The sequence below is a fragment of the Mus caroli genome, chromosome 6, assembly GCF_900094665.2.
Source record: "Mus caroli chromosome 6, CAROLI_EIJ_v1.1, whole genome shotgun sequence".
Taxonomy (NCBI): Eukaryota; Metazoa; Chordata; class Mammalia; order Rodentia; family Muridae; genus Mus; species Mus caroli.
Genome location: NC_034575.1, coordinates 136,360,602 through 136,387,003, shown reverse-complemented (window position 1 = coordinate 136,387,003; position 26,402 = coordinate 136,360,602). Strand labels below are relative to the sequence as shown.

The window sequence follows — 26,402 nt, the reverse complement described above, 5'->3', positions numbered from 1 at the left end:
TACACTTGAAAAATGAGTTATCTATAAACTTTGTGTTTGTCTTGTGGTCTTAAAGCTTTTATTCAGTTCAGGGTTCAAATTCAGGAGTTGGAGAACAGCTCACTCCAGTTCTGCACCTTAGTCCCTTGGGGATTTTTTAAAAAAGAAAAAAAAAATGAATGTAGGTCTGAACTATGCTCATCTTCAGCTAATGGGTTCTTCCCTCCCTTGCCACAGCAGCCCCCTTCCTGGAACCCTTTGTCCACTTTTATGAATTAAAACAAGCACACACACTTGCACACACAGGGAATCCTGCCATTAATTAAAGGACTTGTCAGCCCCAATCCCAGATCCTTACAGCGCAGGAAATGTGCCTCCTTTTAAGTGCAAAACCATAACATTACCATTTCCCCAAGTGCGCTCTGTTTTAGGCAGCTTTCCTAATTAGAGGGATGATAACAGCCGCGCTGATTGGCATTATAAAAGCACTAGTTTGGCTTCATCTGTCCCAGGTGTGCTGTGTAATTTTTTTCTTCTCACCGGTTCAGAGCGGCACCTCTCTCCTTCATTGTTCCTTAAAGTTTTCATCTGAGGAATTAATACAGATAAAAAGACATTAGAAAGGAAGCGGCCGTGCCATGGCTCATCATCCAAACCTTTTATCAAAAGTACAAACTATACAAGTTGGAGGGTTTTTTTTTTTTTTTTTACCCTTTTGTTTCTGAGGGTTAAGGGAGTGGGAGGGATGGAGTGTGGAGAGGAGAGGGGAGAGGCTGGGGGAGAAACACAGCTCTGTCAATGGTCTGAATGCACCATTAAAATTGGCGTCACTACAAAGGTTAGAGCAGATCTAACTGTCAATACAGTGAGGAGAGTGGAGTCCGGTAAGGGGGAGCTTTAGAGAGAGAGATACTTTGATATTTTGGAATGTTAGAAGGGTGAATGTGAAAAATTGGAGGTTGGGGATCTAATTACCCAACCATAATTGGGGGCTAGGGAATAAGTTTCAGTCCTCTCAACTCACCGCAGATCAATTATGTTAAGAGAACATCTGTAAGTAGAACTTAATGAGGTCCATTAGAGCCGTATGTACGGCCTCCTTTAACAGAACTTGTCAGCTTCTTGGATGAGCTGAAAGAAGCTGCTAACTAGGGACCTGGCGAGGTGTTTAAATACTGGAGGAGCCGCTCTGGCCCACTCAGGGTTTGTATGCAGTTCAGGAAGAAAGTAAGAAAGAGCAAAGCACACCAGAGCAAGGAGCAAGGCGAAGGCGGAAGCAAGAGGCTTTTTCTCTTGCGTGGCTGCTGCATCTCCAGGCGTGATGGTGGGAGAATGTGAACAGGAGTCCTTGTCAACCTCACCCCTTCCTTGACTGACCACTTTGTACCTGGACTTCTAGAGTGGGTGCTGTCTTCCGACTACCTAGAACGACAACCTGTCTGATACCCCAACCTCACAGAAGCATCTTTGGGACGCTACAGAAATCACTCCTGAACATCCCCACACAAAAAGTTATCTGTGGGGTGCGTCTTGCAGAAAGAGACGGCCGAAAACTTGAAGACTTATTTAGAAACAGGCACACACATACACTGTATTTTTGTGCAAGATCTCTTTTGAGCAAAGGTAAGTAATGTATATCTGATCACCCCCTTGTAACTGTCTTTCTGCATTCTGTGCCCCCCTCCCTCATAAAGAATCACAATATAAAAGTCCAGGAAAAGATAGTCTACCTTTTTGGTATCTTATTTTATTTTATTTTATTTTTGTATTAGAGAATGTGAAATAGATTGAGTTAAACACTCTCATCAAATGTATAAGTAGCAGAAAGAAGGGGTAGGCAAAAGAAAATCGGGCCAAGAAGATGCAGCTCTCAATGGCAATCCTTTTGCAAAGATTTCCGAAGCATGTGTAATTAAAGTGGGTCGTTTACTCTCAGGAAATGAAGGAAGTGCTTGCCTGGCTGGATCCAACCTTTAGCTTGGCTGAGTAAACAAAACCACAAATTCTTCTTTCACTTTTTTATCCTTGGCAGGAGGGGCTGAGACTTTAGGGGTTACAGGGAGCCAGGAAAACAGGGGGTTTGCTGAGGGTTAATGGTGTTTTTCACAAAGTGTCAGCAGAAGATGATTAAATTCCACCTCTTGTTCACCGGATCACTTTGTGTGCACTTGTATATTTCATTGTCGGCGACCACTGGCGATCACATCTGTGCGCATTAAGCATCAAGCCTCTTCATCTGCACGGGGGTTTTTCTGATGATTTTTTTTTCTGTGAATAATTCATATGATTATGAAGAGAAAAACTGCTATTTTCTATCTCTCTCTCTCTCCCTCTCTCTCCCTCTCTCTCTCTCTCTCTTCTGTGGCACAGATTAAAAAAAAATCTTGCTGTAAATTGCGTGATTGGGGAGATAGCCTGCTTTCAAATAATTTAATTCATGACAAAACCTAATTACTGTCAGGTAATACCCTGTCAGCTTTAATGCATTTCATCAGTCATAATGAAAAGAAGAGCATTTTATGACCCATCTAATTATCATTACATTTTAGGGGAAAATGAATGGCATGGAGCTGAATGTTAACTATTCCATTTTATTCTTTTACACATGTGGTTTAGCATATTATTCACTAACTTCACCCCCCTCTCTCTCCCTCTCCCTCTCTCTCTACAAGTATGGGGTATATGCTAACCCTGAGAGGAAAAGGAGGATGGGGGGAGAGGAAGGGGATGGGATACAATTAGAGCTCTGGGTAGTTGCCCTTTTTTAAGGTATCAAAGTGGTTAATGCTTTTGCAGGTTGGTGTTGATATGGGGGATCTTACTGCCACAGTCCAAAAGAGTACTAATTACTGCGAATGATGTCACCGTAGGCAGAGGAATAATCCCATCATTTAATTAGTTGAATGATTTAAACAAAGATTTGCATAGATGCACTCATCAGTTGCCATGAATTACGGAGAAGCAGTTGCCAGCGAGGGGTAACAGATCATACAGTTGGAGGGAAAAAAAAAACCTCATCCTCCTTGAACATAATTAATTTAATTGTCCTCATTAGCTGTACCATTTGTTTTGATTTTATTTCTCCCTTTCCTCACACATACTTCTCCCTCCCTCCCTCTTTTCTTCTCAATACATTGGCTGCTAAAGATAACAGGCAACACACACACACACACACACACACACACACACACACACCCCAGAGTGTTTTCAGTGTAGCTCTGGCTGGAGGGTGGGGTAGGACAAGCAGGGAGCTGTGTGTGTGTGTGTGTGCACACGCGCGCGCACGCACACGCCTGAGTACTAGGGCCAGGAAAAGCCAAAACTTAAGAAGTCTGCTTATAGACTGAACAGCTGAAGGGGTTTTCAGTAATCTTCCTTCTGTGAATTTCCGTATTTTTCAGGTTAGTTCTGAGTTTTGTTGTCTTTGAAAGGGAGAAGAAAGCAAGCCACTTACTATTTTCTCATGAGCCTTCTGAAGGTTGAGATTAAAAAATAAATTAGCCTAGCTATGCTATGCCAGGACTTTGGATATAGGGAAACATAATTTAGCATAAATATTCAAGGGGGCTGCTTTAGTATATATATATATATATATATATATATATATATATAAAGTATACTATATATATATACTATATATATATACATACTATATATATATACTATATATATATACATACTATCTAGATTATATATATATACACACTATCTAGATTATATATATATATATATATATATATAATCTAGATAGGTAGGTAGATAGATAGATATTAAAATTGATGTTACAGAAGTGGCAAAGAAGTTTTTCTGTTTTGTTTGAAGGGTGTTTTGTGATTAATGTATTTTTTGGGGGGGGGTAGTTCAACAATTGAACCTTTCTTGGCACTGAGCACATCACATCCAGTGTCATTCAAATTGGCACTATTTTTAAGCTTGACCTTTTGACCAGGCTTTGTGAGCAATGCTGAGAGGACCTTGATAGAGACACCAAAGTGGGCAATGGCTGAAGTTTAAAAACTTAGAAAAAGAAGATGGTTTAAGGCTACCAGTGACCTATACAGAGTCAGAGTGCAGGGAAGAGGTTAAGGGAGATGGGGAAAATGTAGAGGCAAAAATAAAAGCATGTACCCAGGCCTTAAAATAAGTGTATGGAGGCAGGGTATAAGTGGGCAAGTGGCCAGGGGACCAGCTTAGTCCTGAAAGTCTCGCTCAGCTTCCTGGGGACTAACACTGAAGCAGGTTGCAAAGTCAAGTACTCACCTATCTGTAGTCAGTGTGTTTCAGTGGCCACTTGGGGTTCAGCACCTGGTATGGGGTACAAGTTCACAGTCTGGCTCTTGGGGCCATTCAAGAGAGAGGAAAGGGTGTGTGGCACTGCCTGGACTGAGTTTATGTGACAAGGCATTCTGCACAGGGACTTCAGAGAGTTTCTAAACAGAATTCATAGCCCTGGAAACTGCAGACACCCCCGGACATTTACTAAACGGAGAGCTGTGCATTTTTCCAGTGTTCCCTGGTACCACTTTGATTCCTTGGCTTTTATTTTAACTTCCTCCACTGGCACTGTCAGTAACAGATTTAGAGGGCAATTTGCTTTCATCGTCCCCATCCGATTCCAAAATGCCCCCGTTATTTTAGGAAGCCCTACCCTTCTCCTCCGGAGCTCTTTTGCAGTTCTTCTTGTGGGCGAGTCCTGGAGGTAGGGTCCTTCCAGAGTCCAGTCCTGCAGAGGTCACATTCTCTGTGTGATAGGCATGGGTGGGAGGGGATGTCCCCAGCGTTTGTCAGGAGCATATGCAATGGGTTGTGCTGACTGCACTCCCAGGCTTGTCAATTTTCACCCTGGGAAATTAGCAACAAAGCCTGGATCTGTCTCGTGGCTGCTTTTGCACTTTCCGAGGGCGGCTGTACTTGACTGAGCTGCGGAACAGACAGCAGAGACACGGAGGGAGAGAGAGAGAGAGAGAGAGAGAGAGAGAGAGAGAGAGAGAGAGCTCTAGCAAGCTAGCGAGCAACGGAGCCAGCTAGAGGGAGGGAGAGAAGGAAGAGAGAGAAGAGGGAGGGGTGGGGGCGAGAGGTAAATACCCTTAAATCGGAAGGGAGCTGCCTTCACTGTGGATCTGACAGGCGCTGCCTGGGCTCCGAGGCGCTGTAATAACTGGGTGACCTTTTCTTGGGCTGTATTATGTCTGGCTGGGAAGGGATTGCATTTTGCGGCTGAGAGCCAGGGCTTCCTTCAGCTTGGGCTCCTCGCACACTGCTGGGGTAAGTTGTCAGGAGCCAGGACCAAGAGAGACATCCCCCGGACTGCAGTTGCCTAAAAGAAGGACACCTGTGGCTCGCATGCGGTCCACACTGGTACTTGGCGGATCCTGGAGGACCTCATTATTTTAAACTTAAAAAAAAAATAGAGAGAGATTCTACCCCCCGTTTTTTTTTTTCTTTTTCTTTTTTTTTTCAAACAATGTTTCTTTTTGACCTTTCCCAAGGAGAAGCGCTACCAAGCAGCCGCTGGGCTCACTGAACACCCTCCCCTGTATCGCTTAATTGAGAAGGTAAGTCAAGGGTTGTGTACTCACGCGTCGGCTTATTTGTGCTGTGTATGTCTGCTGGTGCGCGCGTGCGTGTGCGGATGTTGGGTGGCTTTTTTTTTTTCTTCTTCTTCTTCTTCCCCATCCTCTCCCAAGGAGGTATAAAGTAAAGCTGCACCGAACCATCCCCACCACCACTGCAACTTTCACCGGGCTGCAGGTCTGCAGAGAGGGTTTTGTGTTTGTTTGGTTCTGTTTAAATCATGGGAGGCATCATTATTTTTGTGATGAGACGTGAAATAGATGTGGGGCGGAAGACGTGGATGCTGGAGGAAGAGAGTGGAGCGCGCGGCTGCAGCGTGAAGCCGCGACATCTCAAGTAGGAGTCTAGTGCATAAGAGACAAAGTTCATTGGGAGCTGCAACATTCGCACACCCTGACTCCGGAAGAGAGGTTGGGACAGTTTGCAAAGGTTGGGGGCGGGGTGTTGCTTCCAGGCTAAGGGAAGTGATATCAGTCTTGGGTATTTTCCCAGACCTCTGTACACCTGCTTGATGAAATGTTTAGCCTGCCACCCCCAAGAAAGAGTTGAAATTACAACCTTGTTTTTGTCTACACCCCTGCTTCTCTCAATGCAACCTTAATATCAAAACACTGCTTCTGTGTGTTGCAAAAGTGACTGTGTCGCGCGCATGGAAATGGGAGACAAGTGTTCAGTGGACCTAGGTTCCTTGTACCCAAGTGTCTGCATCTTAACAGAGAGAGAGAGAGAGAGAGAGAGAGAGAGAGAGAGAGAGAGAGAGAGAGAGAGAGAGAGAGAGAGATTCAGCACATTTTAACCGGGGCTACTCAGATTGCTGTTATGAAACACAAGTCAGATTTACGATCTTTTTCATACCGAACACGATATGCTATGCTAACACTGCGTGTGACGGTTTAATCAAATCCATTTGTTACTAGGAAGCTAAAAGGGGCCGCTGGGATTTTAGGATTACAGGCAGAGTGAGGGAAGCATGTGGCTTTGTCATTCGCCATCATTTTACACGCTCCCTCGTCCCTTCCCCCACTGCCTGCCTCCCTAGCCACTAGACCCCAGCTCCCAAAGTGGCTTCACAATAGTGGATCCTGGGCCCTGTATGCTGCTCACCAGATCCACGCTTGGGCCCCAGAACCAAGTGATTCCCTTCTCTACTCTCTGCCTCCGGGCTTGGTGCTCCATGCGAAGCTGCAGCGACTCAGGCACACCTCAGTCAACTCATGCAGAAACAAGAGAAAAGTTTTGGTAAGGTTACCTTCTATCACAGAGGCACTTTCTCGGGCCGCTAGGCACTCGTGGCTAGCTCCACAGACTGCCTGTTCTTCTACTGAGGAAGATACGAAATAATATTGTTGCTGCTGCTTTTAAAGACTGCGCTGCTTTCGACCAATTAATCTCGCTAGGTGCCAAGAATCCTGGTACATTCTTGACAAAACCACCCCTGCGTGGCTGCAAAGACACGGCCACAAAAGGTTGGATCATAAACTCCGCAAGGAGTTCTTTGTTAGAGTGGATGTATGTTTCTTATTTTTTTTTTTTATTTTGCATGTGAGCTGCATCAAAATTGAACCCAGTCTTGCAAATCTCTTGTTGGCCTTTGCCAAGCACTAGCACTTTGCTGCCATGGTAACTGTAATTAAACTGATAAGAGTGGGGAAATGTCAGTATCTCTGAGCCTTGCAGCTGCATTGGAGAAAAAGGGAATCAAATTGGTTTCCAGCTCCATTGCTCAAAAAGGGGAGGGTGGTGGAAGGACGCGGAGGGGGTTGGGAGTTGAAGGGGCAGAACAGAGTTAAGCAGCTACAGTACCAGAGATTTGGGGACATCTATTTACACTGTTTCCCCTTAGGGGGCTGCAGCCTGTAGGGGTGCTCTGGGCCAGTGAACAGAGAGAAACAAGCTTTTAGGCCCAATCCAGTTTTGCAATCTGGGTTGGGGGAGCACAGGGGGCTGGGGGAGGTGCGTGAGTGGGAGAAAGATGGGCAGGAGGAGAGACAATCTTTTGTTTGGTACTCTTGGCAGTCGGAAGGCTGTGTTGGCCAAATTCTTTTAATCTATGTCATTGCTCCCAGCTGCGAAACCTGTGGACCCAATTTTTGCATCCTCTCTTCCAAAAGCCCTTCTGGATGGAGCCCCCTTCCACGGCTCCCAAATTGTGCTCTGTAAATCTTCTGAAAGGGGAAGGAATGTTCTCCATTCATTCAGCGTGATCAGTCCAAATAATACATACATGGTTAAAAAAAAAAAAAAGCCCACAGTGCCTGAGCACTGCACATCTTTCGTTATTCTGGTTATTTTTTAAGCTCCTATGTGTTGTGGAGTTGTGGTTACTTTGTTGTGTTAACTACTGAAGCTAAGACTGTGCGGATGAATGGCACAGAACAAGGGAACATAATAGATGCAATCAACCGGCAGGCCTTCTCACAATGCAATCCAGGCAATTAAAAGCTCACCAGAGTTTAAATGAAACGGTTCTACTTATTTCTGCACAGCACACTGCCCAGGCTATTATTTATGTCTTTAAAATAAAAAAAAAAAACTATGATTTCCCTTAAACTGTCAAATAACTCAGAATGACAGGGTCTCAGAAGCAATAAGAATTTCCCTCAGAACAATTTGCATGCCATTCTAAAAACTAGTTAGTTACCGGTGCTGATGGGCTGTGAGCAACTTGTGCAGTGTCTCTTAGCCACGAACACATAACTGTCCCCAGACATCCTCTTTTGGATCAAGAGCAGAGACTGCTCAGTGCTTTCTGCTTTTTAGGTGCCTGGCAATGTGGTGACTACCAAGTGGTTGTTTTCCTACATTTTTTTTTCTAAATGCATAGAACAGATTCCATTTGCAAGAGAAAGGGGGGGGGGATTTGGTCTCTAAAAGAAAAGATGAGGATAGTATAGAAAAATATCAGATTCCTTTCATGCACAAGGCCAAACAGAATGTAAGAGTTTCACTTATTAATTGGCCTCTGAGTGCTAAATTAAAATGTCAACACAACAAAAACACTTTGTGAAGACAAGGATAGTAATTCTGTGCCAAATGTTGGTAACTGCTGTCTTGGTTACAATGCATTCTGAATAATGATAGCTGACCCTCTACACTTAATAATATCATGAGTATGGGAAATAATGGTGTTTAGCTTACTACCAAAAAGAATTATTTTTTTAATCTTTTAGCTTAGTGATGTATTTAAAAAACAAAACAAAACCTTAGATAATTAGGATAGTTACCCTTAACAAACATTTAGATGCTTTCAGACATGAAATCCTGTCTGCTTTTAGTAAATCAAAACCCCCCTTCGTCTTCTAGGTATATGACTAAGAGGCGCCTGGTCTGTTGTACACCGTAATTAATGGGATTCATGCCTTGTGGGACCTTGCTAGAAAAGGATAACTAGTCTGATCAAAGAAACTTCATTTGTTAGAAGTTCTAGAGAGTGAGATTTAGCAGAGCTATCAAGGGTTATGATTAATCTACACTAGGCCCTGAGCTCCTTCAAAGAAAAGGGATCAGAAACCAGGCTATGGGGCCACCACCTGCTCTTCTGCACGAATCTGGCTGATGGTCCACAGTGTGGAACACCACAGCCATGCGTGTCAGACACACAGGACAGCCACGCTGCTTTCCTCCCTGCATGCCCTCCTCTGCAACTCTACCAGACAAATAATTCTCTTACCTGAGCTCAGGAAGAGTCTAATAGTACACGTTAATCCCCTGCCATGAGTAGCTAGAAAACAGACTCAGCTGTGGGTGTGCTTGCAGGCTCCTCCTCATCAGTGGGTTTTGTTGGTGGTGTTTTGTTTTGTTTTATTTTGTTTGTTTCTTTCTTTGTTTTGTTCTTTTCTTTCAGGGTAGGTAATGAGGGGTGGCCATCAGAAGGAAGGAGAGAGTTTATGAATCTTGAGGAGATATGACTCACCAATGCTTCCCTTCTCTCTTCTCAGAGGCTCTTAAATGCGTACATATTTGTTGTTTTATATCTCTGTCCAACCAAGTTTAAAACTTTATGCAGGAGAAGAAACCAAGTGTTAAGGGGTGACCCTCGGGGTACAGGTGGATCACTTGGTGTCAGGGGCACTGCACTACTTACTGTGCTTCAGCTTTCAAGGGACACCTTTGCCTCTGTAGTTCTCTGTGTTATCATTTGTGATACAGGGGAGACAATGATGCCTGCAGTATTTTATAGTGGTTCAAATCCATCATTTGATGAAGATGAAGATTTAAAAGTTGGCCAGCCTTTCTTTCTTTCTTTCTTTCTTTCTTTCTTTCTTTCTTTCTTTCTTTCTTTCTTTCTTTCTTTCTCTCTCTCTCTCTCTCTCTCTCTCTCTCTNTCTTTCTTTCTTTCTTTCTTTCTTTCTTTCTTTCTTTCTCTCTCTCTCTCTCTCTCTCTCTCTCTCTCTCTCTCTCTCTCTCTCTCTCTTTCTTTTTTAACTGAGTGTTTGACACCTGGGGAACAATAAAGGAAAAAACTAAAAAAAAATGAGTATTCAGTTAATGGAAAATATTTCAATCAAGTTGTAAAAGCTTTAGAAGACAGCCAGACTCCTTGCTTGTGAAGAAAGTTCAACACTAAAATATAAAAATGTTTCTTTATTTAGTACAGTGCAGGTATACCTTCTGTGCATAGCTGCTTATGGATGAGTGCCTCATTTTGTACCTTCTTGGACTTTGTCTTCTATTGTTTCCTTCCCTTATAAAATAAGTGTATGTTTGTGGCTATAAATCACATGATCCCATGCTTGTTTTATATTAGAGCATATATTATATAACCAAGTGATGAGTCTTCAATATAAGCAGTGACTAATATGTATGAAAATAGATATACTTTGCTATTTTAGCACAATGAATACTTTGGAATATTAAGGACACAGAAGCAAGTATTTGGATGTAAGTAAACACTGTAGGATTTATAGACTTTGGACAAGATGTACTGTGCACTTATCTATAAACTTCTGTACCTCCAAGAAAGGGTCTGAATTTCTCCTATAGATACATGCTCCTTCCTTCAAATACATGTTAAGTGAATTGTTTATTCAGTTAGGCAAAGCTCGGTTTTGATCCCCATCAGCCAACTATGAGTTAGTTTCAGTCTCTTGCTTCTCAGGGTGGCGTCCACTTGTTCAGGTGCTCTTCCCAGGGGAACCATTCTGTGTGGAGAACAGGACTGACTGCATGGAAATGATTGAAGGCTTTCTAACTTCCCCTGTCCAGTGTCAAGGTCCAATGTACAACATCAGTTTACCACTGTGGCTGCTTCCTGTATATAAGCTCATCATGGTTTTCATATGGCTTTTATAAAATTCAAACATAGCTTGATTATAGTACATCCCTCAAAAAAGGAAGAAGGAAGGAAGGAAGGAAGGAAGGAGGAAGGAAGGAGGAAGGAAGGGAGGAAGGAAGGAAGAAGGGAGGAAGGAAGGAAGGAAGGAAGGAAGGAAGGAAGGAAGGAAGGAAGGAAGGAAGGAAGGAAGGAAGGACCAGTGCAAAGGCAGCCTTGTACCATTTCACTTGTTTGTCTGTCCTTCTGTCTTGGAATCTCAGCTCTCTTCTCTTGTTTCTTTTCCCCAGGCATACAAATGCTCTCAGTTCAGCCAGACACCAAGCCAAAAGGTTGTGCTGGCTGCAACCGAAAAATCAAGGACCGGTATCTCCTAAAGGCACTGGACAAATACTGGCATGAGGACTGCCTGAAGTGTGCCTGCTGCGACTGCCGTTTGGGAGAGGTGGGCTCCACCCTGTACACGAAAGCTAACCTTATCCTTTGTCGCAGAGACTATCTGAGGTAGGAATTGGCCCTTGCATGCAGTGTTGGCTGGTTGCCTTTTACAGTACATTTATAATTATGTTTCTGGCTTGTTTGTTTGCTTTCTGTAACTGCCGAGTGGTGTTCTTGAAAGATGTTAACACTGCCAGCCTTCACAATGCTGGCCTTTATCAAGCAAAGTTTTGCTTAAGGGATAGCCAACAAAAAAACATCTAAAGTGTTTTAATTTGGCTTGTCCAGCTAAGTATTCTGAAGAACTCGTTACTTAACATTGAAAATGGCAGCTAATGCCAGGGATGTTCTGACAAGAACAGCATCCAGGTTGTTTCTTTAGAGCGCAAGAGGTGAAACTGGTTAAGTCCGGCAGAGAAATGAGTCTGTTTCATAATTACCTAATCATTTTAGCTGTGTACTTTTAAATAAGTTCAACTTTAGTTGAACTGAGGGGACTGGTTATTCAGCTCATTTTCCTGTCTTGCATACACTATAGAAAGTCAGTTCTAAAGACTTAATTTGTGTTTATTAGTATATTTACTGCAGTGTCTTAGACCCCTCACACAGAGTGACTGTCTCTCCACTTAGTGATATTCAAGTCATTATTGAGCAGCCTCTGACTTGCTTGTTATTTTATGAAGAATGAAAAGTAACTACCTCAAAGTTAGCGGGAACCATTGCCGCCCTCCAAAGTGCAAGCAGCAGAAGAGTTCCAGGACAGTGTGGGCAACCATGGCTGTGCCAGTCTGCTGTTGGTCCAAAGCCTCCCTGCTTTTTGCCAACCCAGAAATGCTCCTGAAGAGAAAGTATTTTCTTTTCAGGGGACTTTGTGACTTGACTTAGCTGCAAATGACTTATCTTAATAAAGTGGGATCTATCAAATTAGAGAAATGATGTATGGCATCATTTGGGCTTTCATATTTGATACAATTAATCATTTTTTTCTAGCCTGACATTAAGCTATTTATTTTGAATCGTTTTCCTTATGGCACAAAATTTATCACTTGGTAACAACTCTAACCAACCATCTTGGCCATTCTGGGAGGTGGCTCTCAGGGAATTTGATCCCTCCTTTTCTTAGTCTGTAATTCAGCTACTTAAAGTCAGACTTTTATCCTAATACATATATGTCTTTTGATTAATGGTGGTTGTATAAGGGCAAAGCCAGTATGGTTTATCACATTGTGCTCTCCCCTGGAAGTATGGCTCTGGCTTGTGCCTACAGCCTCCTGGCTGATTATAAGCACTTGTTACTACTTCCCAGAGCTCAGAAGCACGCAAGGTGCCAACAATGGAAGGTGACTCTCAAGAGCCAGGGCTTCCCTCATTATGGTGGCAAACTAATCAGAGTTAACTTACAACACGAATTCTTTCAGAACTCAGCAGTCTTTGAACTTTCCTTCTTTGAAATAAAAATGTCTCCTGTGCTCATTGTGAATGAGTGCCTCAGTCCCAGATAAAGCGTTTGTGTTTGCTTTTCATGATCCGACGTGTTGCTTCCCAGGTTCGCTTTGTCTGTGCTAAGCAATACCCACAGCTTTTTGACTCCTTTTGACTTATATTATGCACAATTTTAGTATTTCAAGTGGATTTAGGTTTGCGATTGCAAACAAGGAGTTTATACAGGTTGGGCTGGAGTAGGTATTTTAATAAGTAAAATAAATAAATAAACATTAAGGAGACTGTAAAAAGAATGTGACTTGATACTTCAGATACTTCTGAAACAGAAATGTTGAGTTTATCTGTTTTTTTTTTTTTTTGTGTGTGTGTGTGTGTGTGTGTGGGTAAAATAGTTTTGAGTTTTCAATGTGTGGTTGACAGAGAAAGTAACCTTGGATTTGTTTTATTTTATTCTTCCTTGTGATAGCAAATAGAATAGGGTGTTAACCTAATGTCTGACTGTCTCAAGTAAATGCTTCATCCAAGGGAATTTATCGAAACAGTTTCCATTTCTGAAGTTGTCATCTTTCCTTAAATAACAAAATGCGTGTTACTTTTTGAGATAAAACTTTTAATTTCTGCTGGGCTTTAAGTTCAGTTAACTTATTTATAAATATATCTTACTCCTTCAAATATGGTCTGATCACCACTATGTTCATTTCTCAAAGAACAATTTCCTCTGAGATTAGTCATTACCACATTAATGGCCAGTTGTTATGTTAACAGCCCAAGGGTTGTTAACATTTCAGACTAAGTTGTTAACAGCAAGGGTATTCCTTATTTAAGCTGAAGGTTTGCTGTGTATAATGTGATGTGGGTAATTTCATCAATACCTCAAAAGTGTCAAAGGGGAATGGAGAAGTGGAGTCTGCATAAATGCTGTGTTATGAGTTATAGAATTTGCCACAGATGTGATCTGTCTTGTGTGAAAAGCTTAGGTCTCAATGATATTATAGAGATGGGTCTCTAAGAAATTAAAACAGTCTGAAACCTGTATTTTAAGTTAGCACCTATTCCCAAATTTATTCATTGATCAAAGCCTTTGATTGGATACAACCATCTACAAATGCAGACTAGATGCCAGTCTGTAGAAGGTAGAATTTGAAACAACAGTGAAAATTAAGAATAAAGAAAGAACGTCCTTAAGTAATGATGTTTTGGACCCTGGCCATTGCTTTCAAACTCATTTGTAGGAATATTCATAAAACAGTCAGTGCATAATTAAAGTTTCAGAATTAAGACTCTGGAGCTATTAAGATAGTTTATTTTATTGTAAGAATGTTTATAATGTGATTAATGAACAATACTTTTCTGTGTCTAATTGCTGAGCCTCTAAACCATTTCCCTCAGTGTTCAGCTTGGTTTTTTTTTGTTGTTGTTGTTGTTTTTTTTTGTTTTGTTTTGTTTTGTTTTTTGTATTTTTCACAGGTAATATTTAACCACTTAAATCCTGTTTCAAAAGAGTTGCTTTTGGGGACTTTGAGTATGATATGATTTTTCTTGCAGTACCAAACAAGCCACAAGTAAGATACAGATTTAGATGTCTGTCTGAGTCACTAGGTACCTAAGAAAGAAAATGCTAAGGGGTTTAAATATGAACCAGGCATATAAATTGTTGCTTAGGGTATTATGCTGCAGTAGATAATTGTTCATAGCTGGAAAAGAAGGAAATATTTAAGTTCAATTGAACTTAACAGCCTAATTAACATTTCCCCTTATAGAATTAAAAACAAACAAACAAACAAATGAACAAGCATAAAAAACAGTTAATTCTAAACTGTGAGTTTTAGAAGGCTTGGTTCTTATTCTATGTGGCTAGGGTAGTGTTACCAAGTGAAGCCATGCAAGTCCTTTGAAGAGTGGACTGGAGATATTAACTTATGAATTTAGATAGCAGGATACTTTCTGACTGTGTTCATTATTGCGATACATGTCTTTTCCAAGGCATTTTTTTTTAACCTTTGTGACACAATCAGCCCCATTTAAAGAAAAACAAAACAGTTACAGTTGCTGCAGCCTTGGTTCCTAGAGTGGAAGGGACTGCTCACTTCCTGAAACTGGCCTGTCATGTTGGCTTGTCTTTTGATGTGCTGTTCTGCTGTGGACATAAGATGTACATATCCAAGGAGACACAAATTTACCTCCTTGCAGGACCCCTCCTCCTCCTCTGGAACTTGTTTCACAAAGAAAGGGAAAACATGATTGGCCCCCAAAAACTCTCTCTCCTTTCAGACCAAAGGTGTGTGGTCCATCCGCAGTCAGGTAGCTGTGTGTCAAAACTAAGATATGTAATTGTTAAAAACGAGGCCAGCAGATCGATGTATTCTTTAAAAGATTTTTAAAGGCAACTCTATGACACAATAGACGAAAAGCGTCTTTAGACTTTAGAGTTTAAAAATGACAATATCTAAGAATAGTCATTTGTTGAATAAAAACAGCAACGTTTAGCAGTCATGTCTAAGAGACTCTGGTCAGTAATGTCACTTCTTCATCTTGTTGAACGTGAATAGGTGTTGGATAACCAAAGATTTAGAATTAAGATTTTATATAAACAGTAAATACTTAGAAGTGTAGAAATGTCCCAATTCCTTACTTTTTGATTTAGAGGGAAAAAAATTCAGATCTTAGCACTCTATCCTCGTGTGTGTGTGTGTGTGTGTGTGTGTCTGTGTGTGTGTGTGTGTGTGTGTGTGCATGTGTGTGTGCGTGTGTGTGTGTGTGTGTGTGTAAGCCTGCAGACTTAGATTTGGATGGTATATTCTAAGCACTAAGCCAACACTGCCTATATCCCGAATCTCTTTGAATGGTGCCTTGCCAGAGAGCTGATTCAAAGCTGTTTGCTCTGGTGTATGCCATTAAAGCAGCTTATAGCTGTTTCCATATGAGAAGCCGTAAAATGTCTTATATAAAATTTAATGCAATTTGCTATTTTTATATGCGAGTATGATTTGTTTAAAATGAAACTACTGGGAAAGAGAAATGCTTCATGTTCTCCCAAAGTTGCCAATTAACTAAAATGATTGAAGCTTGCTCTGCTGACGGAAAATTTTATATACTTTAATAGAATAATGTTAACTCTTAAAGAGAAAATTAAAATAAAATGTTGCACAGAGCGTCAATCTAGCCATAACTTTTCTTCTCACTGATCAAACCCGGTGCTTCTAAGTTTTTACGTAAGATGAAATTTATATTGGTGTGTGATTATTGTCCTAAATGTAAATAGGGATGTATCAATAATCCTGTGTCATTTGGGCAAAATGAGGCTTAGTGTCTGTCTTGATGTGAAATAAAATGTTCATTCTCTTTCCCCTCACTTTTGTCTTCTAGACAGGAAACAGACGGAAACATTTGCCCGGAAAGCAGCACATTATTATTTTTTTAAATAACTTTTTATCGTCTGAATTTAAAAATCAAATAAGCTTCTACCTAGATTGAGATATCTCATATGCACACTTTTCCTACAGGCTTCCTTTGAGCCTTGAGGCATTTTTGCTTCAGTTTTTATTTTTATAAATTAGGAGTGCCTTATTTGATCTTAGGATAATGAAATATTTTGATGCATAAACGTACTTCCATCTGTGGTCTGTTGAAAAATACGGGTATGACTCTCACAAATTATTCTACATTATTTGCAGATCTATAGAGTTGTGATTTTTTTTTCCATTTTGCTTTTGTCATAGGAAAGTATTATTGGATTCTAGTTTAGTCTATGTAATGTACATAGAGCAATTTAATGAAGGGATGATCATGTCATTTAATGCATCATTTTAGAGAGATGTCCCTTGCCTGGGAAAATGATTGGTGGTTCATAGCAGACTTCCTGAGGAACACGTACACAGAAACTATGTCTATTAAAAATATTTAATCTAGATGTAGAATTTTTTTCCTTTGTAAATTCATCTATAACCTCTTTCTATTTTTAACTCCACAGTTACACATCTGTAATGAATGAATATTTACATAATTCATACAATTAATACTATTTGTTTTCTGGATTTTTCTCTTGACTTGTTTTATATACTTCAACTATTTTCATGAAAAATAGCAATTCTCTGAAAATATTACAATACTCCACATTATTTACGTACTTGTTTGTGTCTCTTTCATCGTTTTATAATGCATCGAACTTCTATGAGGGTTGTTTTAATACGGAAGTTGGATAAATTAGACATACCTGACTTAGCAAAGAGTAAAAAACAATTTGTTTCTACAAGTATATTTAGGATTAAAGGCATCTAGAAGAACTACATTTAAAAATTGCTGGAATCGCTTATTTTGCACTTTATAAATATGTAGAATTCTGGGAAAGAATTCTATTTTTGGTTGCTCTTAGAAAATACCAAAGTAAGCCAGCACTTCATTTATAAGCTCACCATTAGCTTCCATTAAGTGACTAATAATACATCTTAATGCTGTGTTTGGACTGCATAAACATAATTTATTAAGGAATTTCCTTTTGAAAATATGCTGAAAGTAGTAATTTTGTAAATGGTCTTGATGAATATTTACATTATAAAAATGTATTATGTGGTTCAGTTTTCTGCCTCACATAAAAATTACAGATCCTAAAAATAAGAATTTTAGCCACCTAAACGATCATGGTATTTTCCATCATTACTCTGTAACCCTTCTAAATCCTCTTTTGGGTATTTTGTTTAAAAAAATAAAAAATCCCCAGTTCCATCATTCCATCACAGACAGAAGTTTCATCTCAGCCCCCAACCCCACCCAGTGAGCGACATGTTTCATGTTTATCAAGTAATGTTAAAGTGTGTGTGGGGTGGGGTGGGGGTCACAAACATCTGGTGAGATCTTAAGAACGAAAGTAGAAATAAAACAGCAACGTCTTACTCTCTTGCTCAGATGGTTTTTTGGTCCGTGTGTTATCTGTGCTTCCGTTAGAAGTCACTCACCTCTCTTCTTGACTCTTCAGTTTCATGGTGTTTTGAGCTTTGAAACCAGTGAAGTGCCGACACTTGATGTCAGCTAATTTCCTCCTGTTGTAAGCCGCAGCACTGATGTGTTGTTACATGTTACATCTTTGCTAGTCTCCGGTGAAAGACAAATTTCATAATACTGGATTTATTCCCATTTGATGCCTTTGGTGTTTACCCTTCTGGCTCCATTTTTTACCGGCTGTTCTGGAGCTTGAGCCTGTCTTCTTTGGTTAGAGTTGTACAACGGAAACAGTTTATCTGAAAACTAAACATGTATTCCCTCTGTCAAGGTATTTATGCAAAATTCATTTTGAGAAAAGTTTACACTGTGAAACATGTAACATGTATGCAGATTTTTTTTTGTTAGTTTAAACAACTTACTCTTCCATTACTTCATGTCTTATTATTGATGCCAATGGATAACTTTGCTTTAAAGGAATTATGATTTGAGCCTATCCTTTTCATCATGTTAGTCAGACATACCTACTATACACACAGACACACCACATCAACAGCATGTACATACGCTTAGGCATTTTTGGTTTCTGTCCTACATTCATCACCAATGTTCCATAGTTCTAAATCTTTCTGAATTCTTTTATGCGGTTAGTTTTTTTATGATGTGAAATATATGGAGCTGTCGGCTTTACAAGTTTCAAATAAAATCCCACTTGAGATAAATAACCATCCTGGACTAGTAGGATCCTTGGTTTGAAGTTGTAAAATTAACATTAAGCTTTGTGTATTAAGTTAGACTCTAATCAGCATGTGTTGTTATGATTCAATTTAATATTAAAAACTCTCCAACTGGGCTACTGGGAAAATAAAAGACTCTTAGGAATTGAAGGATTATTTGCAGAGGAGCGCACTAAAGCCATATTTAAGTGAAATTGTTATTACTGGTGCAATACAGTGGTGGCCACATTGATCCTATCCTATTAATAAAAGAGAAGATCGGTTTTAGCAAACATAAATATCAAATACAAGGGGAACAAGCAAGGGGCATGGAACTTCATAAAACATGTTAATGTTAACATTTAATATGAGTCTAACTACCACAGAGGAAAAACTGACCCCTCCCTCATTAGTGATACAGACTCTGAGAAGGCAACAGAAAGGTAGAAGCTAAGTCCAGGCACGCTGGGCTATCCACAGCTTCTATAACTTCCAGAATAACGCCATGTTTTTTTAATACCAGTCTGCAATGATCACAGTACCAGTATGGGTATGTAATCATCTGTTTTCAAATCAGTTCATAATTTCTTTTATTTTAGAAAGTTTCTACCTGTGGCAAGGAAGCCCATACTATAATTCCAGCACTTGGTGGTTTTGGGTAGGAGGATCAACAGCAGGAGCTCAGACTCAGCTACAATAACAGCCACTGACAAAATGCTGACATACCATGAAAAAAACGAGATTATAGCACTTTAGAATTCTTTATGATTCCCAAGTACAGTACTTACTTTGCATCGATAAATTGCTCACTAAAAGCATATTCTTACTAATTGTGCCATATAAAGGCTGGGTTAGAGGAATGGGCCTTTTCTCTCCCTTTACTTGGGTGGGTGCGAACAGACAAAGAAAGTAGAAAGAGAGTTACTATACCTTCTAACACTAAATAAGAGTATGGATAGCCATCCACGGCAGGTGTACTCAAATTGTCAAAGTGATAAGTTCAATTATCTATTGAGTCTATTAAAACTTAGGGTTACACATGTATTTATTCATAGTTTGAGAAAATACAAACTAATAATTTAGTATCAATATTTTATCACTATAAATAATATATGGAAAATGTGTTATTCTTACTTGATTTTATATGACACATCAACACTAAAATGTCATTATTGATATTTTACTATGCGAGTCAAAAGATATGCAGCTGAGAAGTTGTGAAGAACTTAGCACTTAAATTTTTCTACAACTGCTAAAGATTGGTAACATTCTTGCTAAATAGCTAAGTAAATATATATATAAATTTCTTACTCCATTTATGACCTTCAAAACCAATATAGAAACCTAAAATGTGTATGCCTGGATGAAATTAGAAGACAGAGAGAGAGAGAGAGAGAGAGACAGACAGAGACAGAGACAGAGACAGAGACAGAGACAGAGAGAGAAGATATAGTTTGGTAGTCAGAGTATAGTATACTCAGGGCCCTGAGTTTAGTTCCTAGCATGAAAAACAAATGTAGAAAAGACAGGCTTTAGAAGGAAGGTTTTAAGAACAAATATAGACTTCTTAAAAATAGCTTTATAAGCTAGAAATCTCTTGAAAAGATTGAGAAGCTGAGCTTCATTGCTGTGATTTTTCATTTTGAGGAAAGCAAGGATGGACCTGTGTTTGAACCAAGTGCATTGCTTTGTACAGATGTAGGCAGGCTATCAGTGGTGGGTACCACTGACCAGTATTGGGAGACTATCAAGGGCAGGTACCATGGACATCTTGCAAAACATTTTGCATTCTTGTCCTCATTTTCTCATGCAATAAATATCATTATTCTAGGGCAACAAGGTCTTGAGAATCAATCCTAAATAAAACACAAAAATTGTTCTTGCCCTTGTAAGAAGTTTTATTCTAATAAAATTGAGTAAATGATCATCAAAATGGGAATCAGTTATATAGGCATTAGTAAGTATGGAAGGAAAGAGGCAGAACACGGAGCACAGAATAGGTGTGTGTGTGTGTGTGTGTGTGTGTGTGTGCATTCGTACATGTGCACACATGCATGTGTGGAGAGAGATAGAGAGGAAGATGGAGAGGAAGAGAAGAGTTGAAGAACTGAAAAACCATTTCTTAAGTTACACGTAGAAATGGCCTCATGGAGACAGTGTCTTCTTCAGTTATGGTTACAGCAGGAGATGACAGAGCTATTTAAAGGGGGCACATAATGCATTCCGAGCACAGAAAAAAAGAGTTAGGTTTATAAAGACTTTGGAATAAGAATGCTTTAGATGAGTTTGAGGAGCACAAAAGATGCTGCTGTGGGGATAGCAAGACCAAGAGATCTATAGGTAAAAGGCAGTCAGTGTGAGGGTCCCTGCTGCTCCTGTCATGCATACAGTGGGACTCACTTGTACAGTTCTGAGTCTCCTCTACGAGTGTTTGTCAGTCTCCTCTAGGGAAGCTGTGCGCTCTGAGCAGTGCTTGTCGATAGCATTTGGGAGTACAGAGTTCCTGTACTGAATCACATGGGAAGTTTTGTCACTCTCTTACTGGTCATGTTTCTTTAGGTATCCTTTCTTTTTTTTGGACATACCAACGAATCTTCATAGCTAAGTAGTAACTATGAAATATGATCCCCCAAAGAAAACGATGTGGTAATATGACCATCTGCTAGTAATCCACGGGTTATTATATACATGTGTTTATTTTAAGTCAACACTTGTACACATATATTGATATTGTTGGAAGTCAATTTGAACTTTAAATATTCCAATGCCAAGACCAAGGAGATGCTGCTGCACTGTGGTGGGGCCGCACACCACAGTGCTTTCTCAGGATGACCCCTGGTCAGCAGATGAGCTCTTGGCAAATCACAAGACATCTTTTTGAATACTCAGGCAATACAAATTACAGAGATGGAAGTTTTTCAATGGCTGTCAGTTTTCAACTTTTGGAGTCAGTCATACTGAGTTTGACATGGTTTTCTCTGTTTCCAAAAGATAACTCTGGGCTTGAGATGTTGCTTAGTGGTGATGCAATTACCTTGTATGTACAAGGTCTTAGGTACACTTGAACACACACACACACAGACACACACATACACAGGCACACACACACACACAGAGAGAGAGAGAGAGAGAGAGAGAAAGAGAGAGAGAGATTTGAATAAAATTTAAAAGTTAATTCTAGACTTAGAGAATTAAATTGATTTTAGAGAAAATAAAGTTATCCTGATATATCTGCTCTAATCAGCATATAGAGCATTGAACCAGCTTTTAGGAAAGATGCACCATTGCTGGAAACGAGCGTGGGACCAGAGTTTTCCACAGTGAGATTTGTTTCTCAACCCAAACCTAAACCTAGTTCACCTGAGCTAGGTTCAAACCGGGAAGAGAAAAGCATTATTTTTTTTAAAACTGAAATACTAATACAATTATTATTGTGCATAAGCATTTTGCACATGTGTCCCTGATGCCTGTTGAGGCCAGAGAGAGAGATTGTTGGATCTCCCAGAAACTGGAGCTGTGGAAGATTGTGAGCTGTGATGTGGGTGCTAGGGAGAGAACCGGGTTCTCTGGAAGAGCAGCCAGGGCCTCTTAACCACGGAGCACTCTCTCTACGACTCATTCCTACTTTCTAAGTATGTAGGTATACCATGATTATTTTCTGAAACTGAAAGGAAAAATGTAAATTGTACCCAATTCAAAGTGTTTGTACCCATGTAAACGATGGTCTTGGGTTTTATCACCACAAACACTTGCTGAGAATCTGGGCTAATGTGTCATGAATCTCACAGGGAGATACTGGGCAGGGTTGAAACAGTGGTGCCTATGTTTCACATCCACACAAAAATGAGTATATACTATACTATACTATACTATACTATACTATACTATACTATACTATAATATATACTATATATACACCACACACACACATACCATTCACAATATTAGTGTTGGTCAAAGGGCTGTGTAAGAATTCACTGTTGTTGTCATTCTGAGTCCTAGGGACTTTTTCTGTGCAGCTTCCAGATGCCCCAGTAGCTAGCTCCCCTTTTGTCATTGTCACCTTGTTCAGGTTGAATTGGCATTCAGAGCACATGCCGCTGCTCTCTGCTGAAGTAGACAGACTTTACACACTTTACTTTGGCTTTAAGCAATGGTTGCTTTACCCTGACCCCACAGTGTGTTAACTGCTTACATAAACTTGTCAGGCATCATTTTTAAACAAAGACTGGCTTTGAGAAGATTGGTTGTCCATTTGGCCGAACATGTTTAAAGTCCTGTGATTTTGATCAGGAGTGACTATTGGCACAGACCTGCAACAGTTAACTCTAGAGAAAATTTAAATTAATTCATTTTTTTAAAAAAATCTAATTTAGAAATTTATCTACAAGGTAATAATCAGACTTTGTTTTGCATCACTAACGGAGGTTGTGGGGTTTTTAATCTTATCTTTTTTATTATTATTATTTCTTCTTGTTTGCTGTTTGTTTATTGAGCCAGGGTCTCCGGTATTCCAGGTTGCTCTCAAAGTTACTTTGTAACTGAGGGTGAACTTGAACTTCTGATCCTCTTGCCTACACCTCCCTAGTACTGTGTCACAAGGTCATCATTCCTAGTTAGCAGAATACTAGATCAAACCCAAGGCTTTGTGCTGCCAGACAAGAGCTCTATTAATACAGCCACTGTTGGATTCTTTTCTGAGAAAGAGCCCCACTCTAGACCCCCGCCTAGCCTACAACTTACTGTATAGCAGATACCTTCCCATGTACAGCTCTCCTCCTGCCTCAGCCTCTCCAGTTCCTGAATTCTGGCATACTGGGTGTGAGCCACCACCCCAGGCTTAATATCTCATCATTCTAACCATTTTGCTACAAATTACCTGTTATTCTCCTTCCTTAGATATCCCCATCACCTCCATCATGAAGGGCAGAATAGTCAGATGTCCCCGTTATGACCAATTCATGTGGTATTTATCTTCTGCAGTTATCAATTTATTATTAAAAAAAAAATAACAAGTCACACACATTCTTGCCAATTCGCCAAGCAGCTGGCCCACTAGGCAAGGTTAAATCTAATCTCTAGGTTTTCGAGGTATGTTGAGAAGCAGAATGGTGAACAGTTTAGATTTTAAGTTTGCACCATTCCGTTCCATCCTAGCTGTATGCTCCATTGTGAGCTATTGAAGCCCCTGGGTCTCTGTGTACTGGCAAGCAGTGGTGGTCTGTTCTTCCATGGAGGTACTGGGGGCTGGCCCTAGGAAGGAGCTAACCATGCTAACTGACAGGTCACTGGCAGCTTCTGTTGCTATGAGGGAAGAATTTCACTGAGTTATGAAGATAAGGTAGTGGGAAAATTAAACATAAAAAGAACATTAAAGAAACAGATTAGGATGAGGTTTAAGAGTGATTAATAATCACGACTATGAAAAGCTGCGACTGTAATAAGATCTTTTGCCGGCTTTTCATTTACAAAGAAGATGGATGAAGAAATAGCTAAATATCATGTGCACTTGAGGCCACATTAAAAAAGAAATCCTAACAGTGGAGATTATTATTAGGGCCAATTTGACTCTTTAGGGGAATTAGTGAAAATTGGATTTCCTCTGTAACTGTAGTGACAGCTTTCATGGATATCTTATTTGCCCTCACTGACCCTGTTTTAGCGCGTGAAAACCCACAAGCTTGTAAAGTACTCTATGTAATGTCCCCTAAGTTGTTTTAGGTTTCCCTAATAATGTCATTTTCTTGAATGACAGCAATGTAAGGAGGGTATCAGTATGTTTGCATTGAGTGTTTACTTTTTACAATGTTATCTAAACATTTGGATTGTGTTCTTGAAAAAAAAAGTGTGCATAATACAATAATTGATGTTCATCTTGGAAGATTGGAGAGGTATCTAGGTGGTTTAGAATGCTTGCTGCTCTTGCTTTGGACCAGAGTTCAGTTCCCAGCATCATATTTTATCTCACAACTGCCTGTAACTCTAACGCAGGGGGACCTACTGTCCTCTTCTCTTCTGGCCTCCACTGCGCTTAGGAGCACCTGTCTGTATACAGGCATGCACACATGATTAAAACAATCAAGATAAAAATCTTATAAATTGATGAATTATAAATTCTCCATTGCATAATTTTTTTTAAAAAATTATGATAGTGGTATTGAAATAAGAGAAAGATTGAATTTGAAATGCTAGTATTTTTAAGAGATCTCTGGGAATTTTGTAATACCCCCTTCTCCCCGTTCTGAGACAACTCTACATTAGTAGCTCTTAATGCTTGGGTCATAGTTGCTTAGTAGTGATGTTTTGTGATATGGGGCAGGCATGGATGCTTGGAAACTAAAAGCTTGTGTAGCTGTTTCAACGTGGGAGGCTTTGTGCGTGTGAGTTAGCAGGTCTTATTTAATACTATAACGTTCATGCGTGCTGTGGTGAATCTGTTGCTGTGCCATAGCCAGTGGCAATGCTACTACTATAAGGCAGGGTTCCTCTCCCTCCCCTGCGAAACCCCCTTTAGGACAAAGTGAGATTTGAGACAGATGCATGCTAAAAGAACCTTGCGCACCAAAGCAATGTTTGTTGCATGTAATACATATCATCGTTTGTCTCCTGTAGTGAAAAACACTTGTGTCCTGCTGTGAAAATGCACTCCTGACAGAACAGTGCTTGCTATTATAGGGCCCATTGCTTAAAAAAAAAAATGAAACACTGACAGAAATACAATTTAAGAAAATCTAACACCAAGGGTAGTCAACCATGTAGGCTACTATTAAGGGGTCAAAACTGAAGGCCAGGGGTTTATTTCTTAAAAAGCCACAGTTTATTTGTTAGTAGTAGGCAAAGTTGAAAGGAAAAAATAGAACTTGAGTTCCTTGCTCTCTAGTCTGTAGAAAATTAATGAAGGCAACAGTTCAATAAGATTTTATTGCAGGGATGTTTAAGTGAAACATTTTCAGAATGCTTGGGAATTTTTAAACAGTTACTTACCACTTAGAAAGCTGTAACACTGTCTTGCGTAACAAATTGTTAGCAGTGGATCCTAGGCACACCCTGTGATTTTCTCAAAGTGGGTAGTCAGAACTGGTTAAGCGGAATCACTTTGCACATTGCATTTGTGTGTGTAGGTTATAAATACCTTTGAGATTGACAGCCTGGCTGTACCCACAGTTACTACCGTTTAAGGCATAAGCTACTGTTCATGTAGCCCCATGGGACTAGGAGATCTGAATACACTGGGTAGAAAAGAAGACTCTAGAGAAGGGAGTCACCAGAGATGGGACACAAGAAGGATGTTGGCTGTTTGGAGGAGGACAGAGTGTTCTAGAGGAGACAGTTCTAGTGCCGCTATTGGATGATGGGAGCACACGTGTTCTTCAGCTACCACCCAGGTCTACTCTTAGAGGAGACCTTGAGTTTAGATAAGATGTATTATCTATTTTACCATTTTACAAAGAAATCTGTCACCCAGTAATATTTGAAGTGTACTTGAAACCAATTGTGTATGGATTATGTGTTCTTTGTGGGAAAAAAAATGTTATAGAAGTACTTGATTGCCAGAGCCACGAGTGGAGAAGCTCAGGTACCTGAGAAGCAGAAAGAAACACTATCCACTACTGTATATGTGTGTCTGTGTTTGGTGGGGGTGGGAGGGCAGTGGAATCAAGAAATGTATCCTGGATTCTCTACGTTGTTTCCAGTCTTCTTGATGCACCCTTTAATAACGCTTATGAGGTGGTTGCTCCTGTTAATCTTGGACATCTAGAGATATGCAGTATCTTTGCAGATATGCCTCCAAATTTAGTGAGCCTTCCTCTTGCAATACCACACAAGGAGGGTTTATCTGTGCTATAAAGAGTTATGTGTACTCTGTCTGTGTGCACATGCACATGTGTGTACAAGGGTATGTATCCATGCGTAAGCATGTGCGTGCCAAGAACTGTGTTGGATGTCTTCTTCCATCACTCTTGCTTTGCTTGCTTTATTTTTTGAGGCAGGATCTCTCTCTCTCTCTCTCTCTCTCTCTCTCTCTCTCTCTCTCTCTCTCTCTC

At 40.1% G+C, this 26,402-nt stretch overlaps 1 protein-coding gene across 8 annotated transcripts in view; it reads left to right on the top strand.

The window, feature by feature from the left end:
• Positions 1-1,182: 1,182 nt before the first annotated feature.
• The window catches only part of Lmo3 (LIM domain only 3), a 65,509-nt gene continuing 40,289 nt past the window's right edge, over positions 1,183-26,402 (top strand). Inside the window, exons 1-3 of one of the 8 annotated variants that reach the window (XM_029479018.1) lie at positions 1,187-1,602; positions 5,469-5,534; positions 11,116-11,329. In XM_029479018.1, the coding sequence (XP_029334878.1) occupies positions 11,124-11,329 (206 nt within the window). In that variant the 5' untranslated portion in view covers positions 1,187-1,602; positions 5,469-5,534; positions 11,116-11,123. Of the gene's footprint in view, positions 1,603-3,361; positions 3,381-4,659; positions 4,679-5,062; positions 5,245-5,468; positions 5,535-5,595; positions 5,731-5,877; positions 5,964-6,497; positions 6,793-11,115; positions 11,330-26,402 lie in introns of those variants that run through there. The other 7 variants (XM_029479020.1, XM_029479019.1, XM_029479017.1 and 4 more) reach the window with 7 other exon arrangements.